Source organism: Megalobrama amblycephala, linkage group LG9 (assembly GCF_018812025.1).
Source record: "Megalobrama amblycephala isolate DHTTF-2021 linkage group LG9, ASM1881202v1, whole genome shotgun sequence".
Lineage (NCBI taxonomy): Eukaryota > Metazoa > Chordata > Actinopteri > Cypriniformes > Xenocyprididae > Megalobrama > Megalobrama amblycephala.
In genome coordinates, this window is record NC_063052.1 from 13,633,729 (window position 1) to 13,645,470 (window position 11,742).

General features: G+C 36.5%; 2 protein-coding genes across 2 annotated transcripts in view; both read left to right on the plus strand.

Moving 5' to 3' along the window:
• ankib1a (ankyrin repeat and IBR domain containing 1a) overlaps positions 1 to 7,322 on the plus strand; it is a 46,587-nt gene extending 39,265 nt beyond the window's left edge. Inside the window, 3 exon segments of the mRNA XM_048201763.1 lie at positions 1,090 to 1,210; positions 1,300 to 1,343; positions 3,668 to 7,322. Coding sequence (XP_048057720.1) covers positions 1,090 to 1,210; positions 1,300 to 1,343; positions 3,668 to 4,393 — 891 coding nt within the window. The 3' untranslated portion in view covers positions 4,394 to 7,322.
• Positions 7,323 to 7,432: 110 nt separating this feature from the next.
• gatad1 (GATA zinc finger domain containing 1) lies at positions 7,433 to 10,933 on the plus strand. The gene is made up of 5 exons (XM_048201764.1): positions 7,433 to 7,846; positions 8,323 to 8,445; positions 8,542 to 8,601; positions 8,684 to 8,867; positions 10,437 to 10,933. The coding sequence occupies exons 1-5, from the start codon at positions 7,667 to 7,669 to the stop codon at positions 10,616 to 10,618; spliced, it is 729 nt and encodes a 242-aa protein (XP_048057721.1). The 5' UTR covers positions 7,433 to 7,666; the 3' UTR covers positions 10,619 to 10,933.
• The last annotated feature ends 809 nt before the right edge of the window (positions 10,934 to 11,742 follow it).

Sequence of the window (11,742 nt, forward strand, 5' to 3'; positions counted from 1 at the left end):
ATTAATATAATGTTAGCTGTTCATTTTTTTATGCCTAAATATAGCGTCCTCAAAAAGGATTTGGACACTTCAAATGTGTGAATTCTATCGCAGTAGATAATTACATAATAAACTAAGAGGAATCTGCAAACAAAAGATGCTAAACATATTTTCTAAGAACCGATCAGTTTTCTGACTGGTTGACTTTTAACAAACACGGTGATTTGTAGTAGTGTATGAAGTCACGTTTTAAATCCACAGAAGCGTCTTTGCAGATTAACCACCGGTTATGAACTTTGTACATTTTTTTTTACTGCATTTTCACTAATGCTTCACAACCAGAAAGTATCTAAATACTTAGTTAGGCTCAATTTATAAAACAGTTCAAACAAACTTTCTTTTTGTGAAATGTTATTTATTTAAAATAAAACCATGGTTTGATATTTTGTTACATAATGCCAAGACATTCATTAATTTTTAAGTGTGACTTGAACTAACCTATTATGCCCTTTTACAAAGTCCTGATACTGTTTTTTTGGCTCTACTAGAATAGGTTTCCTTGCTCAAATGTTCAAAAAACACATTATTTTTCGCATATTCTCCATTGTTGCAGCTCCTCTCTTCCCAGTCTGTCAGTAACGCTCTGTTTAGTTCCTGTCTCTATGAAGCCCCTCCTTCTGAAAAGCACACTGTGCTCTGATTGGTCTGCTGCACCAGTGTGTTGTGATTGGCCAAGCGCTTTGAGCATGTTTGGGAAATGTTCCGCCCCATACCTTACCAGACTTTGTAACTTTGCAAACCTTTTTCATGCTCAAACTGCAACATTATATACGTTAAAAAAAGCAAAATAGGTCATCTTTAAGTGTCCAAATATATTGTAGGGTCACTGTATTTTATCCTAATCCATAGTACTACAGATTAGGGCATAGGCTACAGTTTATCATAGTATATGCTATATATGTTTATCTCTTTTATTCACTACTTGTTATATCAGTATTCTTGTGAGACGCTGTCCATTTAAGGAGCTATCCATTTTTCTCCTTAATAATTGCTCCTTGTCAACAGATCATGTATTTTCTGTAACTAAACTGAGGTTGATGGTTCCTGCAGGAATACTCCGAGTTCCAGTACAGACGGAGACACAGGCAGCGGCGTCGGGGAGACCTGCTCCGACTGCACAGCCTCCGCAGTAACACCCCTGAACCCCACGACTCCACTGACAACACTTCAGGTACAGTGAGCCCACATAATGTTAGAATAGAAAGAGAAATCAGCGTTACTCGGTTTGAAATCCTATGTGTGTCCAATTTGTGTCTACAGAAACACATGAGGGAGGCAATTCACAAAGGCATGGGATCTCCATGGTAAATATACTGTTTTTCTAACGTGTGATGCAGTGTTCGTTTTTACTAGGCATGTGCCTGAAGCTTAAATCCAAATTTGGAAAGGCATGGAAAATGTATAACACTTTCTGCTACGGAGGCCCTAAAGGGATATGGTTAGGCTTAGTGTGGTAGTCGATTACATTACTTTACAGTATATCCGATTTCGCTTATCACATGCAGATAGTAATTGACAGGGCGATGTTGGAGGATTTGGTGCATCATTGACAGATATCTTGTCTTGTAAAATGTGTGGTCAGTACCGCCACTCCCTCTACACAGAGTACGCGTGATTGTGAATTAGAAAGCGAAAGTAAAAAGCGAGTGCGCATTTAAAAGATTTCAGTACCCTGCATATTGATAGTGGCTCCCTAAAGCCCACAAATTATATACAATATCATTAACCAACTATATAATCTCATATTTTCCCATCACTATGTCCCTTTTTGGGCTCCATAGAATGCTTAATTTCCTTTCCGAACATAGTATTTCAGCTTCAAGCACATCCCTAGTTTTTACACAGGTATTTGTTTTGGTCATATTTTTGTATTTTGATTAAAATAAAATAATTTTAGTCTATATTTTATCATACTAAATTAATTCATTTTAGTCATATTTACTTAAAGATTATCTAAATTTAGTCAACAAAAATGCAAAATAAACCAAATATTTCATATAAATTAATATGGTTTATTAACAATAATTGGTTTATTAAACCAAAAAAACATTTTATGTATTATTTTAAACATGTAACAACATTTATATTTTGTATTTTCGTTATGTGCTTTTGTTTTTAGTTTATTTATTTATTTATTTTTTCCAGTTAATAATTTTAGTGCTTCAACTTAAACTTATTTCAGTTTATTGCCAAGGCATCATTTCTAATTTTCTTTTAGTTTAACTAATATTTATATTTTATTTTATTTCAAAAAACAGAAATGTTTTTAAAGGTGCCCTAGAATCAAAAATTGAATTTATCTTGGCATAGTTAAATAACAAGAGTTCAGTACATGGAAATGACATACAGTGAGTCTCAAACACCATTGTTTCCTCCTTCTTATATAAATCTCATTTGTTTAAAAGACCTCAGAAGAACAGGCGAATCTCAACATAACACCGACTGTTACGTAACAGTCGGGATCATTAATATGTACGCCCCCAATATTTGCATATGCCAGCTCATGTTCAAGGCATTACACAAGGGCAGCCAGTATTAACGTCTGGATCTGTGCACAGCTGAATCATCAGACTAGGTAAGCAAGCAAGAAAAATAGCGAAAAATGGCAGATGGAGCGATAATAACTGACATGATCCATGATATCATGATATTTTTAGTGATATTTGTAAATTGTCTTTTTTAAATGTTTCGTTAGCATGTTGCTAATGTACAGTTAAATGTGGTTAAAGTTACCATCGTTTCTTACTGTATTCACGGAGACAAGAGCCGTCGCTATTTTCATTATTAAACACTTGCAGTCTGTATAATTCATAAACACAACTTCATTCTTTATAAATCTCTCCAACAGTGTAGCATTAGCCGTTAGCCACGGAGCACAGCCTCAAACTCATTCAGAATCAAATGTAAACATCCAAATAAATACTATACTCACATGATCTAATAATGTATGCATGCAGCATGCATGACGGACATCTTGTAAAGATCCATTTGAGGGTTATATTAGCTGTGTGAACTTTGTAAATGCACTGTATTATAGTCGAGAGCTCGGGGGGGCAGGGAGCGAGAGATTTAAAGGGGCCGCGCGCTGAATCGGTGCATAGTTAATGATGCCCCAAAATAGGCAGTTAAAAAAAAAATCTAAAAAAAAAAAAATGGGGTATTTTGAGCTGAAACTTCACAGACACATTAAGGGGACACCTTAGACTTATATTACATCTTGTAAAAACTGGTTCTAGGGCACCTTTAATAGTTTTAGTTAACGATAATATTCTTGCATCAGAGTCACATGATCCTTTAGAAATCATTCTAATATGCTGATTTTCTGCTCAAGAAACATTTCTTATTATTATCAATGTTTATATTTGATATTTAATATTAATTTTTGTGGAAGCTTTTTTTTTTAGGATTCTTTGATGAATAGAAAGTTCAGAAGAACACCATTTAAAATAGAAATCTTTGGTAACATTGTTATTGTTGTGATGTCTGCCACTTTTGATCAATTTAATGCATCCTTGATTAATAAAAAATTAAATAATTTTTTTTAACTTGCCCCAGCCATTTGAATAGTAGTGTAGTTCACTCAAAAATGTGTCAATGAACATCTGTTGATAAATTTGAATCCCCTCAGGCACTTGGTTCCCTGGATGACGATGACCCCAATATTTTGCTGGCTATTCAGCTGTCCCTACAGGAGTCCGGGCTGGCCTTGGACCCCGAGCCTCAGGATGTGCTCAGTAACGACGCCTCTGTAGGTGCCAGTGGTTCCTCTCTGTCCTCTAGACTGGATTCTGCCCCCCATACTGCGGATCCTCCCCGGGCTTCCATGAGCAACTCTGAGCTTCTGGAGCTGGGAGACAGCCTTATGAGACTGGGCAACATTACCAGCCACTATACACCCTTTAACATGAGTTCCTACCCTGATGCCTTCACCCCGAGTGACCCGGACTGCCTGGACCCTTCCACCAACGCCAACCTGCTTGGCAACATTATGGCCTGGTTCCATGATATGAATCCACAGAGCATTGCACTGATTCCCTCAGCCACCTCGGATGCCGGTCCCGAGCCACCCGCTTTTGGAGAGGGACAGTCTGCCAAAGCCCAGGACGAGGAGAACGAAGTGGGAAGTCCTGAGCAAAGCTCCCTATCGCTGACAAAAGAAAGTACAGATATGTTGGCGACGCAGCTTTTGGAGCTAGAATGTGTGGATGATGTACAACCTCCTAAAGCAGAGTCCTCCTTAGAGGATTCGGGCGGCAGTGTAGATCACACTAGTGCAGTTTGTCCTGAAAGCAGCGCTGATCCGCAGGTAACCGACCTCTCCTCAGAGTGGGAGGAAGAAGTGCACCTAGTGTGAGGAATGAGTCCAATTACGTTTACCAACTGAGTGCTCTTATTGTGCCAAAACACTAAATAAAAGCAAAACTGTTTGTGCAAAAATGGAGACGTGTGAACGAGGTGCAGTGGGGTTAGATGGGACTTGTCTCGTCTGGTGGAAGAAATGAGAAAACATGCTCAGATTCAAGCTTATGAAAGTAGATGAGAGAAGAGTGGGCCTCATTCACTAACCGTATTTGTGTGTGTATGAATGTTTTTGCACAGAAATCATAGTTCATCAAAACGTTTGCACTTTTTTTCCTACAATTTAGAACCAACTAAAACGGCATGCATGTAAAAATCAGCAAATCAGCCCTAAAAACGTGCTTTTAAACCGAAATGTTTTATATTTAATTGAAAATTTGACCTGAGAATTTAACAAAAGAGATGTAGCATTAAAGAATTCCGAGCATTATAGTTTGATCTGGACTAGTTTCTGCATAAAAAGCTGTTTTTAGGCCTATATAAAGATCTATTGTGTACAAAAAACCTCTAAATGGAGATGTTTAGGATGCTAATTATTAACTTTAGGCACATTTATGTAGGATAATCTGGATTTATCAACATTAGAAAGAGTGTAAGAGCAAATTTATGTGCATACCTGTTGTGAATCGTGGAAATTTTGTGAGAACTTTTTCTGTGCACGTAAGAACACACGGTTGTAAGTGAATGTTGCAATGAAATGGAGGTAGTGCCATCTTTTCTTCCGTATTGTGATGTACATCTGAGTGAAATGGATTATTGGAAAAGGGAAAAAATGTAGGGCGGGGACTTTTATATCCATTGATTGGATGGAGGCAGATCTGAACGCAAGCTTGCGGATGTTTGCAGTGTTGCCAAGTCCGATATTTTCCCGTGGAATTGGGCTACTTTTACACTGTTGCCGCGGGTTGGTTTTTTAGTCCGACATCCCCCCGGGAACTCAATTTTTACCCCCCACTAATGCAATTGGGCTGGTTTTGTTACGCAAACCTGGCAACCCTAGTCGTTTGTAAGAAAGCAGCGGGGTTTAAGTGGATTTAATGATTGGAGAAGGCTAGCATACATCACCAGAAAAAAGTCAAGTCATCAAAAATCATTTTCATCTGAAGATATGACATCTTGACTAAAAATGATGAGGTCAAAAGAAAAAGAAATTATGGACAGATGAATTGTCCACAATAAGATCAATAACGTGCATATAGAAATCTTTCATTTCATGCTGACTTTTTTGTCCATCTCCAGAAATCATGCTGTGGGTGCCATGTATTAGATTGGAAATTCATTCTTTCTTTTAAAGAGGTGAAATATGAATTTTTGACAGTAGTATCTTCATGAAAAGAAAAAAAAAGGAATGTTTACATGCAGAAGAAAATACATGAGTTTGTGAATGCATTGATCCACTGTTTCTGGACTCTTGTAGTTACTGTGAACAGTGTGAAGTCATCAGTAAGACCTGAACCTTTTGCTTTTCATGAGTTCTTTTATTCTACAGCAGCCCTTTTATTTAGCAAAGCTTTATTTCAAAACACTAATGTTCTTTTTATGCCATATTTAATGCAATTGGTGCGTACAATGCACATTTCACATGTTATAAATGAGTGTTTGAGTGTGAAATGTTGTTTGTTGAAAACTTCAACATATTGTCCTGCAGAAGACGTTGTTTCGCTTCAGAAAGGTAACACTTCATGTAACTGAAATTGTGATAGCATTGTCTATTGTGACTACTACACACAACACCTCCGATATCCAGTGTTGTGTATCTCATGTATAATGCATATATATGCATAAAGACACTCCACTGGTCTTCTGAAGCAATAGAGAGATAAAAACAGTGGTTTTCCTGATTTTGTTTGTGTGCCACTCAGTCAGACACATAGGAAGTCGTTATCTTAAACAACAAAAACAGTTATATTAGCTCTCATATGTGGCCAAACAGATGATAAACTAACCTTCTTTGCTGAAGACCTTCCCTGACAAAACATACTGTGCAGTAAGAATACTCCAGGTTAAATGCAGTTTAAGATTTATAGACAGCATCTGTGGCATGGTATTGAGTACCACTTAATTTTTTGTACAAAAAAAAAAAAGTAATGCATGATGCTGTCCATATCTTAAAGTGTTATTTAAACCAGAATATTAATCTAACAGTCATAAATACTGTAGTTTGATTTCTAGTACTGATACATAACTGTTGGAAGGTTTTTAGATGTGAGGAAGAGATTGTTGTTTTGTGTTTTTTTTTTTTTAGATACTACTGTGCTCATCAGTGTGCCTTTTTTGTACTTTTTCTTATTTATATACATGTTGCCTAATTAAGTTAGTGTTTGCTGTGTCAATCAAATACAATCAACCTTACATATTAATTTTCCCCCTGAATAGATAGTCTTTGTTTCATGTTGACGACAGCCTTGTGTTTTCTATTACACTGAATTGGTTGCCATGTTTTGATTTCCTGTCATTACAGTTAGTATGGCTCTACAGAGGTGTCTTTTAATGACAGTATGATATAAGGGAAAGAAAGAATAGGCTTTTTTTTCCTCAGATAAAATTTACATTGGATGTGATGACCAGTTTTTACATCTTAATCTGACCATTGTGTGTAAAAATGGATGAAGTTTGAATTTTTTGTTTCTTTTACTGAAGTATTTATGGTGGTGGTATTTTTTTTATTTTTTATTTTTTGGTAATTTCATTTGATTTTTTTTTTTTTTTTTTTAAACATGACCATTAACCTTGAATTGTCATTTGCACATTCATAGACTATACTTGATACATTCCCAGTTTGTATGATGTGTAGCCAATAAACAGAAAGTATTGGTAAAGGTTTGCTCGGATTAAAAAGTTTAAAATAGTCCTCTTATTTGTTGTGGTTCATGAAAAACAAATACTGTACTTGCTTTCTTTAAATTAAATGACAATGAACAGCGCCCTCCAGTGAAATCTTTTTTTTTTTCCAAACAGTTTTAGACCTTTATTTTGAAAATAAGCATCCGCAATCAGGACTTTTATTCTACAATTGAAAATTTCGTCTACAGGAAGTTTTTTTTTGTATGATAAAACATACGGGACCTATCATTTATTGTTTTCAAAATGAAAGCTGTGTATTTGAGGTTAAACTAATGGTCATATTTCTTCGAATTCGCCATTTATTGTGGATTTTTGGCTGTGGTCGCATTTTTACCGGAAAAACACGACGGTTTCTTTCAGAATTAACTTTGCAAAGACCGTTGTAAACGCAACCTTGCCAGGCTGCAGCTTGTGGTCAGCAAACATGCCTCTTGGTTTAAAACCATGTTGTGCTGTCTGCAAAACGATCTCCTCTTCCATGTGGAAAAAAGGAAACCAGGGGGAAATTTTGTGTAACAACTGCACGGGTAAAAGTGTAACCAGTGGAGGCTCCGGAGCATCTGCTTCATCCACCATCCAGCAGAATAATGGCGGAGGGAAACAGGTTTGAATTCTTGCTTAACATCTAATTTGTGTAACCTCTCATTTAGACTGCTAGAACATTTCCATTTTAAATCAAATAAGCTACATTGCATTGCAAGTAGCGTTACACGACATCACTGTCTCGCGCAGGTTTGCTTGTTGAAAAGGCGCGCTTTTTTGCTTATAAAATTTTACGCGAATATAATTTTTTAAAGATATTTAAAAGAAATATGCTTAAATCGGTGTACACTTGCACGAGACTACAGACTAACCGTTATCTAGCTTTATTTTACACGGAGCGGGTCGTCCCCTTCCAGTCGCCGCCATGTTTACATGGAGCGGGTCGCCCCCTTCTGGGCGCCGCCATGTTTACGTCACAACTGTCAAACAATTACTACCATATTATCTTTAAATAGTGTTTATACGAAGTTTAAACATAGAAAATATTTCTAAACAAAACCACTGGTACTATTTTTGTTTCTTTTATCTATTTTACAGTCAAAACAGGAAATCCACAGACGCTCCGCTCGGTTACGGAGCACCAAGTACAAAGCGCCGGCATCTGAGAAAAAGGTCTCAACCAAAGGAAAGGGTAGACGACACATTTTCAAATTGAAAAATGTAAGTGATTTTCCTTTCAGGCTTGTGTATGATTGTTTCCCCACCAATAAGGTTAAAATAAATGCTTCAACTGCATTTATTCTTCATATCCCGTAGCCTATCAAAGCACCAGAGTCTGTGTCAACAATCATCACATCAGAGTCCCTGTTTTACAAGGTAACTGCTCCTCACTACTATTCAAAATAAGTGTTTTTCTATAGCCACTTCCTATCTACTAACCTGCACTTCTTGTGTTCAGGGTGTCTATTATCAAATAGGAGATGTCATAAAAGTAATAGACGAGGATGATGGTAAACCGTATTACGCACAGATTCGTGGTTTCGTCCAGGACCAGTACTGTGAGAAAAGTGCTGCGTTAACATGGCTGATCCCAACTCAGGCCAGTCCGCGAGATCGATTTGATCCAGGCACATACATTGTTGGTAAGTTCATGCAGAAATAAATGCTTTTGTTCCTTACTGACAAATGTGACCACAAAACCAGTCATAAGGGTCAAGTTTTTGAAATTGAGATTTGAATAAATAAGCTTTCCATTGATGTATGGTTTGTTATGATATGACAATATTTGGTTGAGATACAATTATTTAAAAAATCTGGAATCTGAGGGTGCAAAAAAAAAAAAAAAAAATTTAGAAAATCGCCTTTAAAGTTGTCCAAATGAAGTCCTTAGCAATGCATATCCACTCACAAAATTACATTTTTGATAGATTTATGGTAGGAAATGTTCAAAATATCTTCATGGAACATGATCTTTACTTAATATCCTAATGATTTTTGGCATAAAAGAAAAAAATTATAATTTTGACCCATACAATGCATTGTTGGCTATTGCTACAAATATACCCGTGCGACTTATGATTGGTTTTGTGGTCCAGGGTCACAAATGTGCTTGCCTGCAAATAGTGAATTCATTGTTAAAAGATATTGGAATTGATTTTGTAAACCTGGATATTTTGGGTTAAAGGGATAGTTCATCCAAAAATGAAAATTCTGTCATCATTTACTCATCCTCAAGTTGTTCCAAACCTGTATGAGTTTCTTTCTTCTGTTGAACACAAACGAAGATATTTTGAAGAATGTCGGTAACCAAACAGTTCATGGTCCCCATTGACTTCCATAGTATTTTTTTTCTCCATACTAAGGAAATGAATGTGAACCATCAACATTTTGGTTCAAAATATCTTCTTTTGTTCAGCAGAAGAAAGAAATCCATACAGGTTTGGAACAACTTGAGAGTGAGAAAATGATAATTTTCTTTTTTGGATGAACTGTCCATTTAAAGGAACGCTCCACTTTTTTGAAAATAGGCTCATTTTCCAACTCCCCTAGAGTTAAAGAGTTGAGTTTTACCATTTTTGAATCCATTCAGCTGATCTCTGGGTCTGGTTGTACCACTGTTAGCATAGCTTAGCATAGTTCATTGAATCTGATTAGACCGTTAGCATCTCACTCAAAAATAACCAAAGAGTTTTGATATTTTTCCTATTTAAAACCTGACTCTTCTGTAGTTACATCGTGTACTAAGACCGACGGAAAATGTAAAGTTGCGATTTTCTAGGCCAATATGGCTAGGAACTATACTCTCATTCCGGCGTAATAATCAAGGAACTTTGCTGCCGTACCATGGGTGCAGCGGGCGCAATGATATTACGCAGTACATGATGTAACTACAGAAAAGTCCATTGTAAATATGAAAAATATCGAAACTCTTTGGTCATTTTTGAGCGAGATGCTAACGGTCTAATCAGATTCAATGAACTATGCTAAGCTATGCTAACAGTGGTACCCGCCAGACCCGGAAATCAGCTGAATGGATTAGAAAACGGTAAAACTCAACTGTTTAACTCTAGGGGAGTTGGAAAATGAGCCTATTTTCAAAAAAAGTGGAGTGTTCCTTTAAGTGCATCACCAGTCATATATCCTAATTTCAAACAAAAGTTGTCAAGATTTCTTTATTTAATGGCTGCATATACACTTATTTCTTTTCTCAGGCCCTGAAGAGGACTTGCCAAGAAAAATGGAATACCTGGAGTTTGTCTGTCACGCGCCATCAGAGTATTTCAAATCCAGAAGTTGCCCTTTCCCAACAATACCAGTTCGTCCAGAAAAAGGTTACATCTGGACTCATATAGGACCGACACCTGCTGTCGCCATCAAAGAAACTGTAGGGTGAAATAACCCTTAAAATCATTGTACATACAGACTGAACTGAACCTATTTTTTGGTTTGCCAAGATACTTTTCAGTGCTATATCAAAAACAGAACTGTTATGCTTGAATTAGGATATGTGTGGTATTGGCCATCGAATATATTTTCTACAATTACATTTGTAACTGTACAGAAGCTCTTATTTTCGAGCGAAGCCTCAGCATGCCTGTTTCACAGTTAAACACATAAGCAGCAGAAGTCTACACTACGACATAGAGGTCAAATCGAAAAGAAACTGAGTACAAAGTTAATTTGTAATAAATTCAGAGTGTTCATGTGAGACCCCGTGTATAAATTCATTCAACTCACTTTACACGTTTTGTACTTGTGTATCTCCCAAATGTGTTTCCTGAGTGCTGTGGGAAAAGGCTCGGAGCAAGTAAGCAGCTTTCAATATCATGCTTTTGTTGTCAGGGGTCGTGTGTAGCCAATGCCAAGGAAGATGTGTGATGCAGGATGAACATATGTATAACAGACTTTTAATAAAAACAAAGAGTGATATCTTACACAAGACCAGCATAACTTTAACACAAGAAGAGACAGAGGGCTTATATACACCGGAGGAGGACGATCAACAGAACAGGGAACAGGTGAGAAATAATACGGACCTGAACTCGGACAAATACAGGCAATGACAGAGACAGAGAAACAACATGACTGTGACACTTGTTTGGGTGCTGGTGTCTAACAGATTTGCCTGAAAGTGAGCATTTTTGCCTATGTTTTATTGATTAGAATAATAAGGGGAACAGGAAGAATAATTACCTAAATGCTTTTCTTTTCTGATGAATGTTTCTGGAAAGCCATATAATGTACTATAAAAGTATTTTTAATGCATTTATTATGCCTTGTAATTCACCTTATAATGCATTATATGGTCTCGTGAATAACTGCAACCACAGTTATAATACATTATAATGCTTATCTATCCATTATTACACCTTTAGAAAGTACAATGCATTAAAACACATGACAAACAACCAATTTCAGATGTAACAAGGAATCTGCAAATAAATATTTTAATGCATTTCAACTTGGGTTACATTTATTTATGAAAACATAATGTATGAATACCTTTAGTATGCATTA